The sequence below is a fragment of the Oryzias melastigma genome, linkage group LG7, assembly GCF_002922805.2.
Source record: "Oryzias melastigma strain HK-1 linkage group LG7, ASM292280v2, whole genome shotgun sequence".
NCBI classification, from domain to species: Eukaryota; Metazoa; Chordata; class Actinopteri; order Beloniformes; family Adrianichthyidae; genus Oryzias; species Oryzias melastigma.
The window spans coordinates 21,369,278-21,386,377 of NC_050518.1; the positions used below are offsets into that span (position 1 = coordinate 21,369,278).

Below are 17,100 nucleotides of genomic sequence, written 5' to 3' on the forward strand. Positions count from 1 at the left end.
ATTTCCATTCCCTGTAATGAATCTATTTAATGGTTCTTATGAGAAAACTTGAGATTTTGAAGATCTCAAACCAAACATCTTCACTTCAATCAGATCTTGTTGCTTTAAAATAAATGCTCTTTTTTTCCACTTGGCTCTTTGTGCTTCAGGAGACCCGACTGAGAAAAAAAAATAAAAAAAAATATCTGGAATTCAAAACTAAAGACGTTGGAATCCACCCGCTGATCACAGACCAGGAAGGAGAAAACGCGCCACCACAGCGACGCACAGGATGACTGTGAGGGGCGTGGCCTGAAGAGGAAGGCCGGAGCCCTTCAGCCTCACCTCCACGGGGTAATGGTCGCTCACGTCCAGAACCTGGAAAACACCAATGAGAGAAGAGTCAGAGCGGTGGGAGGAGCTTCTGTTTCTGTCTAAACATGTCTGGTCTCAAAATTCAACATTCTTTAATTAGAGCTTTTTATTTAAAATCATTGTTTTCACTTAAATAAATTGCAATTTTGATTTTTTTTTTCATTTATTAGTATACAATTTAAATGTGTTAGATATCATTATTTCATATTAATTTATCTACAAATATTTGAATGCCACATTTTACAGTATATTAAGACTGTACTGTCGTCTAGTGCTCCTCATCAAACTGTTTAATTTTGAAAACTTAAGTTTGCATTCTTGTACATTTGATATCTTTTTTTTTTAAGTTCAATTTATGTCATGAAATAAAAAGATAAGCATTAAAGGGGTGGGATTATAAATTAGTCTCCTCCCATTCCCTCAGACCAAAGGTCTGCAACCTGTAACTCCGGATCCTCGTTTATCCCTTTATTGAGGCTCTTTAGCTTTAATGAAAAATGCTAATGATTAAATACAGAATAGATCAGTTATTTAAGTTTTGTCATTTCTGCTTACATTTTAACATGTCAAACAACTAAGCAAAAAAAAGTTTAATTTACTGTCAGAAATTCTGTTGATATCTTCTTTAAATGTGTTTTCATTTAGTTAGTCAAAAAAAAATCTCCAAACATTGATTTACTTTCATAAATAGCACTAAACTGGTTAAAGTTTTAACAAATGGAATTTAAAAATGATTGAATATAATTTAGTTATGTGTTTTTTGCCTCACATCTAGGCGAATCTCAGTTTATTCTAAATGTTTTGAAGTTTTTTTAGGGATGGGAATCAATTTAAAAAATTAACTAATTGATTGCAAATCTGGGGAAAAATCAGTTGTGATTAATCCCAGGTTTTTTGTTACATTATTTGGCAACCACTTATCCGCAAATAATCACAACATGAAATGACACATTTGGAACACTATTTTTATTCCAACTAAATCTGTAAATAAAATACTATTTAAGCAGCTGACCGTCAAACGTCTGGACTTTGTTCTGATTTGTGAATCTCTGTTGTTCTTCAGTGTTTAGACAGAACAAACTTCTCCAGGAATCTCAAACTGTTTTCTCTTTGGAGTTCTGCTCTAAACCTTCAAATTCTTCGCTCTGAGGCCTCAGATAACGACCTTTGGTTTGGGATATCTCACTACTTTTGTGGTAAAAAAAAAACACACAAAAAAAACTTTGTACTTAAAAATTCACTTCTGATCCACCAAATGTATTTATTTATTTGTTAAATAAAACAGAAATGTCATCTCACCTTAGCTCTAGAGAATTTAAATTCTTTGCCAAAGTTAAAGACTTTTCCGGAGTACGGCACAACGGCCTTCAGGAAGGGCTGTCCATGCACCACAATCCTGTTACACACACACACACAAGCATTACAACTGATGAAAACATCTGATATTTAACAGTCTTAACCCACTAAAAATTGATTTTGTTTCATCAACTTTCTTCAAGTAATAAAAAAAATGTTCTTCAAACCACTCAAACACAAGGAAGCACAAACACACACTTGCAGATACACAAAAAAAACCTCCAAATAAAACACAAACATGCAAAAAAGAAAAACACAAACGCACAGAAACCCACAAAAACATGTAGAAATACACAAATGCCTGCAGAAGCCTTGTGGAATACCACAATGTATTTTTTCTCAATTGAGTCAAAAGTTTTTTTCTAAATCAACGAAAACACCAAATGTATGAATTTTTTTGTGTAATTCTGTAGTGACACTTCAGTCATTTTCAATATTGCTAATGCCTCCATCATCTAACAAAATGCCACAAGAACATAATTTTCATTGGAGCGTGTCTTCAACACATACCTACAGACGAATAAACAAACAAGAAATACAGAAACACAAAAACATGTGTCAAGGCACGCCAGCAGAAGGACACAAACCTGTCATATGGACAGGTAGTTGAGTCGGTGACGGTGGTGTCCACTTGTTCTCCAATCAACCAGGAGAAGCTGGAGTTTGTGTACAGGCGGATACTTTTACGGTCAGGTCTGGTCACGAAGCCGCAGCCGGCGTGGAAATCCCCCAAGAACATCACGTCCTGGAGTCAAAGGAACCAAAGCTGAGTCGAAATCTGTCACAGAGGCTCAAAAAACTGTCTCAGCGGGAATATGGTAAACTGCAAAGCTGCACCGCTTGATGTATTGTCAGAGCATTATGGGTATTGTAGTCAGGAGCCCATACTGTGCTTCAACATGACGAACCGAAAACAAGAACGTTTGGTTTTGGATTTTACGTCATTACCAGCTGCGCCGCTTTTCTCCTTCAGAATGATGACGACCGTTTTCACGGTTGAAAAGTTACAATATGTTCACGAGTTTTTGTTCAAGCGTCACCGGCGACGCCTCGCTCTAAGTTCCCTCCGACATTTAGAATAAAAATACGAAAAATGATGACAACTGCTGATACTGGATTTGAACGCTGTCTGTTTCCTCTCCTTTTTGAACATATTGAACATTTCATGGACTCCAACGTGGCTGCATGCAGAACGCGCTCACTCACTGTGTTATTCCACATGGAGCTGACTTCTTCAAACACGTCGTAGAGGCTGTCGATCTCTTGGATGGCCTGCAAGGGCTCGGAGTGGAGGGGAACCAGTATGAACTCTCCGATTACTGTGGGATTAAAAAACAAGGCAGGTTAGAACAAAGAACCGCAACAAACTGTGAAGATGGACTTTGTCCACTGACAGGTTTTGCTGCTTTGAAACTTCACAACAAATGGCGCTCGGACAAAAGGGCCATCCTTTCGGTACTGGTGTTTATTGGTGAGGTTTGCTGCGTTGTGCCTGTTACAGAGGAGAGATGGAATATAAAACCTTATCTACATTCTTCTAGCTTTCCTGAAACTATGAAACCTCATTTTCTTTGGAATGAACATGTCATCACCTGAAGAACACATTCAGATTAGTTTTGGAGACCTTACCTCCAGATGAACACATACTGCTGCATGTCATTGGGTGACTTCCCCAGCAGTTCACTGGATACGGAGTGGAACTTAGTGCCGTCATATCTTAAAACAACAACAACAACATAAACGACTGTTAGAAAGGAGCAAAGGAATAGCAAACACACCAGTTTGGAGTCAATAACCAGCAGAGTTAAAAAGTTAAACACTTTTCTCAGTGAGAATTGTGGGTTTGTCCTTCTTTAACTGAGGGGTACCAACACTTGTCCACCAGTGTAGTTTATTTTTGTACATTTTATTAAATAAAATGTTTAAAAAGAAATTAGTTTTATTCAGGTTTTTGTTTCATGAATGGCTCCTGGTTGAAGACTTTGAGACAGTTGTTTTGGATTTGAAGGGCCATGTGAATAGATTTGATGCATACAGCTGGTTAAAAGTACAGAAAAATGTTTTTAGATTCATGTTTTATTTAGACTTTCAAAAGTATTTAAGTAACAATCAAAGATTAACAGCAAAGTGTATGACCAGATCAGCCTAACACAAAGGTTAAATACCAGCCTGCTGCTGTAAATTTTCTCTCCGATCTTTGGATTTGGATTACAGTATGCTAAAACGGAGTAGCATCCAGACCAACACCAGGTTTTTAAAAAGTTGTAAAGTTTTCGTAACCCTTGTGCTATCCTAGGCATGTTTACATTAAAAGTGGGTTCATCTGGACCCCATAGGATAGCACGGGGGTGCAACAAAACTCTCAAACAGGAATTTAAAAATTGAAATTGATAAAGGACATGAGAAGCATTGGAGAAGATTGGATGGATATACAGGAATCAGGATTAGGTATAAAAACGATGACCTCCGATTTCTGTACAATTTACAAAGGGTCTGGAAAATCTAAGCAAAAGCAAAAACTCGGATATTTAAGTTTGGATATTTTCAACCTTAAAAAAAATGTATCTTTTTGAAACTAAAGATTCCAGGTTTGAGTTGTCACATTTAACGCCTTAGTCCCAACTGCCCTCACGGGAGGAAACAGGAGGTTTCCGAATCGTCAAACGGGTACGGGGCATTGCTCGGTAAACCTGTACGGCGTTGACGCTAATTGAAGGCAACAGTCGAAGCAAATACTTATACAACACCCAAGGGTAAGTAAAGGTGAAGTATGTGAGGATTTCTCATTTTTTCAACCTCTTGTACTTGCAAGGAGCCATTAGGCTGTTAGAACTGACAGAATAAAACTATTGGAGAGTAGTTTGTGTGGACATCCTACAAACGTCTACGCATCACCTGCATATCTCACATCTCCCTAGGATCAGTCCGCGTCCGGTACTGCACCAGGTAGTGAGCTTGGTGCCAGGTTAGGGTATCGGTACTGGACGTGTTCTGAGGACCAGTCCATGACCGGTACCGCTTTTGGTAGGGTGTCCGGGTTAGGGTACTGGTACTGGAAGTGTCCCTAGGACCTGTCCGCATCCGGTACTGTATCCAGTCCCGAGGACCAGTCCGTGTCCGGTAACGCATCTGGTGCCGGGTTAGGGTACTGGTACTGGACATGTCCCGAGGACCATTTCACATCCAGTACCACATCCAGTGCCGGGTTAGGCTACTGGCCGCGTTCTGAGGACCAGTCCGTGTCCAGTACCGCTTTTGGTAGGGTGTCCGATGCCAGGTTAGGGTATTGGTACTGGACACGTCCAAGTCCGGTACCGGATCTGGTTCCGCGTCCTGGACGAGTCCCAAGGACCAGTCTATGGCCAGTACCGCATCCAATACAGCATTCCGAGGGTTGCGGACCCTTGATTTCACGAACAGCCAGCGTGTCAAAAAACAAGTTGGGGTCACCCAAAACGCCAAAAAGTGACACAGAACCAAACATCAATACGTGGCGACTTGAGGATGAGAACATGTTGGTTTTCCTCCATTAAAAAGACCCTACAACATCTCATCTAACATTTTAACAATAATATCAAAGAAATCTCATGTTGAAGTTTCGATGAACATGTGAACCATCCCAAACGTTGATTCTTGAATCCCTTTCCCAAACACCCTTCTTCCCAACACTCCACAGCACTCTGGTTTCATAGCCAACATGGACGTCAGTGATTGATCCACTTGGAGAGAAAACCCCATTCAAGTGTTAGTGAGTCTTAGTAGAAATAAAGTCCCAGATTCCCAACACAGATTCAAACCTGTTAGAATTAAAGTTCATGATCTTAACCAAATACTTTGAATTTAGAACATTTTTTAAGTAATCAATGATGTAGTCATGTCTGTGTCACACAGGGAAAAATATTTAAACCCCCCGATCACACACTGGAAGAGCCTCACTGAGATGTTCTCCTGAACTCTGCAGGAGCCTGTGCAGTACAAAACAAACAGCACAACCCCACCTCCATACAAACACAGAGGCTTCATTTGAACAGGAAGACAGGAGAGTGAAGGTGACCTAAAGCCAAGAACCCAGCTGGGATTTCACAGTTACAGATGCAAGGAGACGATTGAGTCTGAGGGTGTTGAGCATGCTGGTTGATCCACTGTACCTGTCAGACTCCATGCTGGAAGCACACAGCAGACAGAAGGTGATCAGCACACATCGCTCACCACAAACAGAGCAGAGCTGCTGGATGACATCATTTCCTGTCGTTGCTGCATACTCTCCAGGTTCACACATTCAGGACCCTGATCTCCTTCTCAGGTTGACTGACTTTGATGGAAGTCGTTAAACTGCTCGTCTTTTGTGCAGATCATTGACAGAACAAGACATCACTGCCTGAATCAAACTGACTAAAAGGGTCATGATAAGATTTTATGATCTGATCAGATTCACATCAATTCATTTTTTATACATTTCTATCTACAAAATATTTTTTATTTTAGTTGTATTAAATTTTTAACCTTTTTTTGCTCAACTATGAAAGAGTTTTCATATCCTAATATCTGGAAATTATTATAAGTAGAGTATATATTGACAAATTATTCAAGTTTATAGTTGATACTAAGTAATGCTGTGCGATATGACGATACAAATCCTGTGGGTGATTGAAAAGTGTCTATTGTGCCATTTCACTTCTTTTATCTGTTGATTTTTATTGCTCAACTTTTTTTTACAAAAATGTGTTTTCCTACTAAGAAACTTGAAACTGTTGTGCACTTTAAAAAAATGTTTCTCATTCGTGACAAATTAGCAACATGTTTCTTGAAAAATAAAGTCAGAGAAAGGGGTAAGTAATGCCATTTTTGTCCATTTTTTTTCAGAGAAAAACCTGAAAATATACTTTATTGGTTAGGATCATGATATATATTGTAACTGTGATATAAAATATGTACAATATAATCATATTTTTTTTTCCATATTGCCTAGTATTAATACTAACATGAAATTTCTTAAAAATATATTTTATATAAAGTTAGGTTGGGATTGAATTGAAAAAAGGAGCTTGGACTTAATAAGTTCTTAAAGTCCTACTCCGATCATCTTCTGATATGTCTTCATTGGGTCTTTAATCTTGATCCAAAGAACTTTTGAGCTTTGAATATTGTCATTCATCCCCTTTACTTCAGTTTATTATGTTTATTTTAGCACTTTGAAATGAATATTTCTAATAATCTAATTAAACGAAACAGCATTTCTGTTGCAAAGTACTACAAATGGCTTTGAAAGAAGTTCTGGTCTGAGATTCTTCTAATCCCATCTGTTGCAACATTTTGAAATGAAAAGACAGACATTTATTTGTAGATAATTTATTTGCAGTAACAATGTTTTTTTGTGTATTTCTTGTAGAATAACTGTATTGCGTGTCAGGGAGTAACGGACAAATTGACGCAGTATCATATCGCAAAATTCTACCATGAAAAATCGAGTTTTTGAGCTTTTAAGTGTATTATACTGTTCATTCCTCACTAGAAAGAACCCCAAAGCAATATTTGCGCGCAGTGGCAGGTGGAGCTTCAGAAATCGAGTGGTTTCACTTCCGGGTAGGAAAAGAGCTCATAATTCATAAATAATTTGTTTTTAGTGTTCCAAATGTAATATATGATCATATATATGGATATAGTTCACTCTGAAAGGATCAAGAAAATCATAGTTTGACCCTTTAAAAAGCCTAGAATAAGATATTAACTTTAAAGGAAAAGGAAGTGTATGAAGATCATTGACAGACTTCTGTTTTCCTAGTTCTTCATTTGCTACAGTAGAAGGTTCCTGCACAGTGAAGTGAAAGACCAGCTGCTGAGTAATCCGTTTCCTTAAAGGGAACTGCTGTGTTTTATTTTAGCATGACAGAATACTGGCGCTCACAAACTCACACAGTCATGATTAATATTTCAGCTACATGCTCGATGTTTTGGCGGTAATTTAAGCTTCTATCGGTTTTATACTATTTTTGGGTTCAGCTAACATTTCAACTACATGCTACCTGTTTTGGATATAATTTAGGCTTTTTTTTTCTTTTTTCTTTTAGGCTATTTTTGGGTTTAGCTAATATTTCAACTACATGCTTGCTGTTTTGGCTGATTTAGACTTATTATAGTTTTTTAGGTAAACTCCAAAATAGCCTAAAAAACTGAAAAAAAGCCTAAATTAGCCAAAATAGTGGCTTTCTCGCATCATACCCCTGTTTTACTGAGATCTCAGAAAATTCTTTGATCTGGTGCAGCAGTTTGCAGTAAATGAACTTCATACAAAAATAAAACCATTTTAATTGTCTGAGCAATGGGCTTTAATCAACAAAAAGTGTGAAAAATTATTTTTTCCCTGTATTTCTAACCCTGTATGTTCACTCATGTTGATGCAAAGTATCTGGAGTGACTTAAAACCAACTACAACACCTTCCAAATTATTATATGACTGATGTTTTTCTATGATTTTTCAAAATCCTCAATGCAAACGATACCATCATTTTCATGTCAGTATCCATTAGAGTTTATTTTAGATTTTCCATTGGTATTTTTTTTTTTTAAATCACTTCAAAGTCACTGTTCCACATTATTACACACAACAGTAACATTACATAGATTCTGAAGAACTGAAAATGGTGATTTGTTGAATTTGCTGCATTTCCAATCAAAAACATCTAGTTCAAGTTCCATTTGAACATGGGACCCTTATTTTGTAGCAGCTTCACAATTCTTTCATACATTGAACTTTCTTTGCAGGATGAATGAATAGCAATAATATTGGTATTTTAGCAGCTACTCTCTTAATCTGATGTATTTGACTGGCACAAACATCTAATTCTGTCTTTATCTGAACAAACGTGTGTGTCTGAATCAGAAACAAATCTCTTAGTAATAAGTTTTTGTGAAAATATCCAAAGTTTCGTACCTTGTCCAATAAATGTGACTATTTCACGCTTTTCTTTCCCATACTGTTTAAAAAAATGTTGTTCTGCTTAATAATGTGGAACATCCTTCTTTAGTAGTTTTTCCTTTAATTGAGCTCACACAGAAAACGGAGATGGTCTGAAATTGATTTCAGTGATCCACAGAGACACAATATCCTCCATGAGTTTCATTGAAAAATAAATAATTTGATTTTTTGACACTTAAACCTTTAACCTCCCGTGTTTATGGTCTTTGATTTACTGTAACTTTTCAACCGTATGTGTGTTAAATATTTTGTGCTTCAGTGTCACCGGTGATGCCTTAGATGTTAAAGGGTTAAATATAATTTGCATAACAGTTTGTAGTTCCAAGGTTGACGTGATTCATGTCAAATGAATATACCTGTTGAGTGAAGCCAGTAGAGTTTTGATGGCTTCACCGTCTGGATCCACCACATGCTGCAGAAGAGTGATGTGACAGCGAGCCACAATCTGTACACAGTTTAAAAAAAGGAAAACAAAAACAATTTTGTAGTTTCAAAATAAAAGTCAAAAATAAAATGGGCTAATTTGATGAAAATTCACTCAATGGTAACAAAAACACAAATATTAATAATAAGGTTGATGTTTTAAATAGAATTTAAATGGAATAGAAACTGAAAGTTTTTCTGATCCAATAAACTCCTAACAAATGTTAGAGCTAAGAAAAGTTACATTTCCATCTTGTAAATGAGTTCATATCAGATTTGATGCCAAAACTGTATTATATCTAAAAAGAAAAGTAATTCAAAGATTCAGCTGAAAAGAAAAAAACTTCAAAAGCTAACAAAGCCTTTTACACCTCCCACCAAAAAGACAAACAACAAAATAAAAAATATATTTTCTTTTTCTTTTTCCCTTGGGTGAGTAAGACCCACAATCACTGGTATTCAAAATTTAGTACTAAAGTGTGCTCCACCATTTGGTTTAGCAGGCAGTTAAAGGGTTAAGTCAATAGAAACCACGTTTATAAAAATTCCTTCTAAAAGATATCTGGACATTCCAGTTTAAAACTTTTAAAAGACTGTTAAAGATTTCCACCTCCCTAGGTGACCTCCAGAAGTGTGTCGCTGTACCTAACTAACTAATAACATCAGATTGATCATAAGATTTGTGTTGTTAGATTGGATCTGGGTCACTGTACCCCCCCCGCCCCAAATAAATAAATAAATAAATAAATAAAAAAATAAAAAAATCACCTCATCCTCTTATGTCTGAGAGGTTCATTAACGAGGGCCAAGAACGTGAGATTTAAAACAGTTTTTAGAGGAACATTTTCATCATAAGAGCTTGTCAGACAAAAAATAATGCTGCGTTCACACCGAACATGATTTGAGCACCAAATTTGTGTTGGTTCACTCTCCTTTACCTAAGTGACTGTTCGCCGCCTGTCCAAAAATGTGTTTTCTTGACGCCACGTCCTCGTGTGGGAGGAGCTACCAGCTAATATTTTTAGCCTGATCGCTACATGGAGCAGTGTCTGTGTTTATCTCACTTCCAATGTATGCAAGACAAGGATGATGTTGAGAGATCAGGTTTTTTTAGTAATGACATTTCCCATGGGTTCATGAGATGATTCAAAGATTTTCCTGGTACTGGGGGCTTCACTCCCACTCCGGGGGCTGTGTATAAACAACTGCGCTTTCCACTGTGTTTCTGTGTCTCTGTGACCCAGTTTGACGGCTCGCTATCCCGTATTCATTTGAGAAGGCAAAAATAAACGCAAACATAAAATTAGAGGACCTTTTTTTATTATTGTCTTGATGAAAATAACAGAAATATCATAAAGTTCAGGAGGCCTGAGCTGGCTGCCTTCCCAACGTGGTCGGCTAGCTGTCCTGGAGTCAGAAAGCCGCTGCGGGTTTGAAAGACCGGTAACCTGTCCAGGGTGTACCCGCGGCTGTAGAGGGTTAAGAAAATGGATAAAGATCTGGAGAAAAAGGCTCGCATTGTTCTTCTACCTGCTGATTGACCCACTGAAAACCTCACGTGAGTTCCTGATTGGTTGATTTGCCTCAGCGCCCTCGCCTGGCCAGTTTACACCCCACTGCTCCAATCGCACTGCTGCCAAACTGCCGCGGCGGTCAGTCAAATCGCACCGCAGGACCTCAGGTCCCATTTCTACCATTGACTTGACATTGAAACTGGCCGCCTGTGCTGCACAAATGGTGTTCGGTGTGAACACAGCTTAACACCTAAACTACAGGCGCTAAAAATCTTAATTGAGGCTCTATAACATGGTAAACACAACCCTTTACTAATGCTTCACTTGAATTAAATGTAAAAATAAAAAGTAAATTTCTCAATTCAGTTATGTTAAAAATATTAGTCCAACTGATGAGAAAGTCTTTTAGCTTTTATTCAATTTCATTTTAAAAAATCTCACTTTTGACTGAGATTCAATTGTGATTAACCAAATTACCCTTTTTAAATGAATTTTCATCAACTTCAAACACTATGAAAAGAAAAACCATGACACACAAATATTGACTTCACCAAGAGGGAAGCTGAACAGAAAGTGTCAGACTTACCCGCGTCAGAGAGTGTAGCGTCATTGTGTGCGACGCCCTTTCCTTGTTAAAGTTTTGCAGATTGTAAGCACATATCCTGAATCCGTTCTCTGCACTCTTTCCAGTCGAGATGCTCAGGAGGGAGAGGAGGACGAGGAAACCGAGACAAGTGAACGGCCACATCACTGGATCTGTGGAGATCATTGCATGGCACAGGCATGAGTTACAGCTTCTGTCACATGATGGTTGCTGTGGTTTAAAAAAAAGCTTTTTCATGTGTGGTTCCATCTGTGACACGCTTCCTCTAAAGTTGGTTTCCTTTCAGTCAAAACCTAAGTCTAAAAGTCTTTTAGCTTACAGACCAAAATATAGGACTTAACACTGAACAAAGGGGTAACAGCTGGTACAACACACCCCTCCAAACACACAAAAATCAGAAGTACATTCAAATGTCAGTTTCTTTTTCACGTGCATGAAAGTTCTCATTCATCAAGGTAACAGTGCCTTAAAATTTGGCATCTTAACTTAAAGTCTCCTTATTTTAAGTCCTCACATTATGATTCGTAACCCTTGTGCTATCCTAGGTGTGTTGGTGTTGGGAGTGGGGTCATCTGGACAGTACAAGACAGAGCATGAAACTTTTTTCAAGGATTTTTAATTTCCACTGCTGTCATAGCAGACATGAAATCCTGTCCACCTTCATCCACATTAGTCATGGGAGGAATAACACGACATTGTGAGGCTTGGGTTAACTGGACCCCATAAGATAGCACAAGGGTTTATCGTCATTCTTTGTCAAACATCGGCACCGGCTAGATTTTAGGATGCATCAGGAAGAATCCAGTAGTTTTGCAAAAAAAAACTACCTTCAAAATCAAATAAAAAAAGAAAACAAAATAAATGGCTGGTTCTGTTGTTGGTTCCAAGCTAGCCAGCCTAGAGGAAGTGGCGAGAGACAGAATGTTAGCTAAACTGCTGACCATTATGGACAATCCCTCCCACCCTCTTTATGCAACAGTGGACACACTGAGAAGCAGCTTCAGCTGTAGACTCTTGCAGCCCCGCTGCTCTAAGGAGCGGTACAGGAAGTCATTCCTGCCATCTGCCATTAGGCTATATAACTCCTCCATGTGTAAAAGGTGAAAGGAAAACACCTTGGTGCTTTTTCTTGGCTCTTTTTTACATCTTTGTACATGTGTGTATATAGTCTTTTTCTGCTGCTATGTGTGTACATTTGTTTATATTTATATTTTTTCTGCTGCTCTGTGTGTACATTTGTTTATATTTATTCTGCTGCTATGACTACTTATATGTATAAGTTAGTTACTTTTTATTGATCATTTGAACTTTGTATTGATCTTTTAGCAGTTTACTGGTGTTTTGTGCTTTTTATTATTATTTATTGCTGCTTATACAACTGAATTTCCCTGCGGGGATGAATAAAGTTGATCTTATCTTAAATATGTTTTTTTTTTCTTTAAGGCCCGGTACCAATTTTGCCCCCAAACTCGTCCACGACCCGGGGTTGGGTACCATTGTTCTAAACCAGGGGTCTGCAACCTGCGGCTCCAGAGCCACATGTGGCTCTTTCATCGCTCCATGGTGGCTCTCTGGCTGAAGAAAGATAAAATAATAGTAATTATAAAAATATTTAGTGTTAAGCTTCTATTTTAGCAACATGTTAACGTTTTTTGCTATTTTTTGTCCACTGGAGGTTTTAGGCTAATTTGGAGTTTAGCTAATGTTTTAGAAAAATTCATGATGTTTTCAGCTAAGTCTACATCAGCTGTAGACAGCTACATGGATTTGTTTAAGAGAAGAACAGAAAGAGCAAGGCTCCATGTTTGCACTCTCCAGATCTGAGAAAAAGACAAAATGGAGATAAACTCTGTAACTGAATCAACCTGACTTTATGTCTGTGCTGCACAACAGGTAAGCTTCTCATATATCCTCTGGACCTCTTTGAGGCTGTGTACCCACGATGCACGGCAATCGTGTGCAAACTGTCACACAAAGAAAAATGGGTTTCACTTGTTAACCGTTAAAATGAAGCAAAGCAATCACAACATCTGCAATGGACACGGTGCATGCAGCAACACGCCAAAAACAACCAGAATCTGGATTTGCATGTCTTAAGGAAAATGCATGATAGAAGCAAGAAGACAGGGCCCCAGGAGCGAGAAGCAGATGTGTGCAAAACAGTGAGCGAGAACAGGATGGATGAACATAAGAGTGATGAAGAAATTCAGTGACTCAGAATCAGATCCAGAGAATGAAACAGACGCTGGGAATAGAGGAGAGAGTGAACTTTTTGTAGGTATGGCTTATAGGTACATTTTCATTGTGGTGCAACTTGGAATGACATCCCAGCTAACCTGATGAATGCTAATGCAAAACGTTTAGACATAAAGAAACTATTAGACACGTACAACAACAGTAATCTAATTACGAATTGAGAAAATACGAATAAAGACTGCCAGGAGGAGCTAGACCAGGGGTGTCCAAAGTCGGTCCCCGAGGGCCGGTGTGTCCTACTGGTTTTCCTACCAACCTGTGACTGGAGCTCCTTATTGGCCAAACACACCTGATTTAGGTAATCAGCAACAGATAAGGCAGGGTTTCTGGTAAACCAGATAGAGGCCGGCCCTCGAGGACTGACTTTGGACACCCCTGAGCTAGACAATAGCAAACAAAGAGGAGTTTCCTGCTGCTGTGATGAAACTGCTTAAGGAAAAGCTGCAAGACTTGGGCATAGAGGAATAGTGTCATCAGTTGACCACGACACAGAATGAGTCAGTTGACTAAGACACTAACATGAGACCTGTTGTATCCAAAGACAAAGTTTTTAAGAATCCAATTATCTAACAACATTTGGATGGTATCATTGGCCTTGGATGTAGCTCCAGAGATCTTTTAAAAGAAGCCGACACAGGCTCTGGAGGATCTACCTGGTCTGTACATACTTCCACAGTGCTGAGAGACACAAGAAGCTGCTGAGCGTAATCATGACGGAAAACTGAAGCAGTTTAGGAACAAATGCAAAGAAAAAGGTATCAAGTTAAATCCAAAAAAGTTCAGATTGCAGCAGAAAGAATTTGCCAACATTGGATATCCCTTTGTTCTGCTCTGTTGCACTTAGATTCTGTCAGATCCCAGCCAGTACTGCACCGTTTTCATCTATGTATCTTCCAAAACATACAGTACGGTCTGTTTGAGTGTAAGCCAATAACATCTCCATTCTTTAAGTAGGTTTGGATCCTCAGCACGACTTTCTAATGTCTTTTTAGCAAATTTTCAGTTGTTTCTGGTCACTCAGAAAGCATCCCACCATAGGGGTATTGACAGAATTCCTCCATGCACACAGACAAATAATAAAATAAAATAACATTAAAAAATGATGCCAAAAGCTCCCTTTCTATCTGCACATAACCTCAGTCTATTTTGCATGAGTGCTCTACTTGCAAAAGCAACTTCTGTACCCAGCCCCGTCAGCTCTCCCTCTGGGCTGTAACACTCCAGCAGTGGAGTATTAGTCATCACTTCTTTCAGTTTGAGGAATGCCTTCCCATGTTCAATTCCATTAATGTCTCAATATGTCACACTGATCAGAAAAGTGTGGCTAAGTTTAGTCAGGTAGTTGAACTTGACAAAATCTCTGAACTGCTTTCAAGTGTATTCATTGGCTGTAGCAACTCTTTGATGTCTTCATGTCTATCTATCTTTAAATCATGAAACTATAAAAGAGTCAGGTCAGGCAGCAGCAGTAAGGGTTCATCTGAGAAAAGAACAACACAGAAAGACAAGAACGTGCATTTAAATTCAACAAGTGTGTCGGACTCCAGAGCTCAAGGACCAATGTCATAGTCCTTGCTAATTACCCGAACAAGTCCCACACTAGAATAAGATTTCAATGCAGTGATTAAAAACTCTTAATCGTGTCGATCGTGTCAAAGGGGGCTAGCTCACTCAAAAACCCTTCATGTACAGCGATGGCTCAGAGGTAGAGCGGACGACCTCTGATCGGAAGTTTACAGGCTCGATTCCCGTCTTGTCCACCCAAGTATTGAAGTGTCTTTAGTCAAGATATTGAACTCCACCTCGTCTCTGGTGGAGGGTTGGTGCCAGTGTTCGGCAGTAAAGCCGCCATCAGTGTGTGGATGTGTGGTAACGGGACTGTAATTGTAAAGCACTCTGGGTCTTCAAGGAAAGTAGAAAAGCAACTAACAGCTTGCTCTCACAGCACCATAATTGCATTTGAGTCCAGAGGTCAATGCCATGGAAACACCTTTGCAAGGCAGCTAGGACCCGGGGGTGGCACCACAATCCATCACGGAGCAGATATTGATTAATTTTTCAAATTTATACTCTTAAACAACTTTGGTAAATACTTCAAGCAGCTGAACTGAGAAGTCATGGAACTGATTGTATGAATATTGTTACAGCATTAATAAAAAAAACGAATTTCCACATCAGAGTTACAGAAATTAAAGAAAAATCAGTCAGTGAGTTTTATAAGTGAGAATTGAACAGGATAAGTAAGAACAGATTTGAGAAATGTTATTGACTGAAACAGTGTAAATGTGCCCAAACATCTCACGTTCAGTCCCAATATATAGTACATGTTTTTTTCATAGGTCTTCTCTGAATCCCCCCCCCACCCCCCCACAGTGTTTGCCTAATTTTTATTTTTTTTCCCAATAGGTACAGCTGCTGTACGTATACATACACCAACCGTTGAAAGATACCTTCTGTAGGATGAACTGACTGAAATTCCAAGGAATATCTTCATTCTATTGGCAGTGTACAATAGGGAAACTAAATGTGATCCAGCTAAACAAATGTGTTTCCACAGAGGAATGTTCTCATTATGAAGGTTCTTTTTTCGTTATTTGTGTGTAAATTTGAGTGTAAACATTATCATAATGGTCACAAAAGCAGTCCAGTAATGACTAAGCTGTGACAGTTTCAGGCAAGTTTGTTTGTGTCAGCCCCTCCCACAGCGTGGTCTGGTGGAACCAGTAGAGCAACTTCTCAGAATCACTCCCTAGAAGCCCTTCCACACTGCCACCATGATTGCGTCAACTGCTGCCTGACAGTTTCTTACAAACCTCAGGACAGAATACTTTTATCAAGCTTTAACAAGATAAAATGGCTGATTAGATGGGAAAATGTCATTATATCATTTCAAACATTACAAATTAATTTCACATTCAACACCCCCAGTACACCCCAGTGTGTCTATTACCAAAATCTATGTCTGAATCTGATCTGGCAGTCTGTGGGAGGGGCAGAGTCACCAACTGCTGCACCAGCTGATCATCACGTAACTCACAAAGTCTCGATAATTCTGTGGAAACTCCATTAGTTAATGTTTCAGCTGTCTTTATGAAACAGTAGTCCTATATGTCGAAATGCATGTTTATTATAGCGATTAGAAAAACACCAATTTAGCTATTTTAAAAGCAGGTGTTTGATTTATGCGCAGATTGTGAAAACAGGCAACTAACAGACATGACATTCAATGATTGATGTGTGTGTACATTTTTTCCAATTTACAGTAGTTGTGGGTTGTAAACAGACATAAAGCGCGTGGTAAACTACACAAAAGGTGTGTCGATCACTGAGGGGGAGGTGAACTGGTTCAATCCGACCTCAGGCATGGATTGCTCTTGGAGCGCTGGCACATGAGAAGCTGGTCTTGATGGAGTATTGTGGAGCACATTTTGTATGTTTCAGAACATGGAACATGTTTTGGAACAAATTGCATAATTTGAGTACACCCTTAAAAAAAAGTAATGTATCTGTTGTTACTTAAAATTGCAATGAAATATAGTTTGAACTAGATTTATAACACTACCTGTGATAATGCAAGTGTGAATGCTGTAAGCGGAATGTGGCCGCTGAAGATGCCT

At 38.6% G+C, this 17,100-nt stretch overlaps 1 protein-coding gene across 2 annotated transcripts in view; it reads right to left on the bottom strand.

The window, feature by feature from the left end:
- Positions 1 to 6: 6 nt before the first annotated feature.
- Positions 7 to 17,100, bottom strand: part of LOC112159154 (deoxyribonuclease-1) — a 20,104-nt gene continuing 3,010 nt past the window's right edge. The window contains exons 2-10 of one of the 2 annotated variants that reach the window (XM_024293050.2): positions 11,210 to 11,379; positions 9,043 to 9,131; positions 5,859 to 5,873; positions 3,340 to 3,426; positions 3,105 to 3,202; positions 2,917 to 3,029; positions 2,298 to 2,455; positions 1,654 to 1,750; positions 7 to 357 (exon numbers count right to left, since the gene is read on the bottom strand). In XM_024293050.2, the coding sequence (XP_024148818.1) occupies positions 226 to 357; positions 1,654 to 1,750; positions 2,298 to 2,455; positions 2,917 to 3,029; positions 3,105 to 3,202; positions 3,340 to 3,426; positions 5,859 to 5,873; positions 9,043 to 9,131; positions 11,210 to 11,371 (951 nt within the window). In that variant the 5' untranslated portion in view covers positions 11,372 to 11,379 and the 3' untranslated portion in view covers positions 7 to 225. The remainder of the gene's footprint in view (positions 358 to 1,653; positions 1,751 to 2,297; positions 2,456 to 2,916; positions 3,030 to 3,104; positions 3,203 to 3,339; positions 3,427 to 5,858; positions 5,874 to 9,042; positions 9,132 to 11,209; positions 11,380 to 17,100) is intronic. The other variant, XM_024293051.2, reaches the window with a different exon arrangement.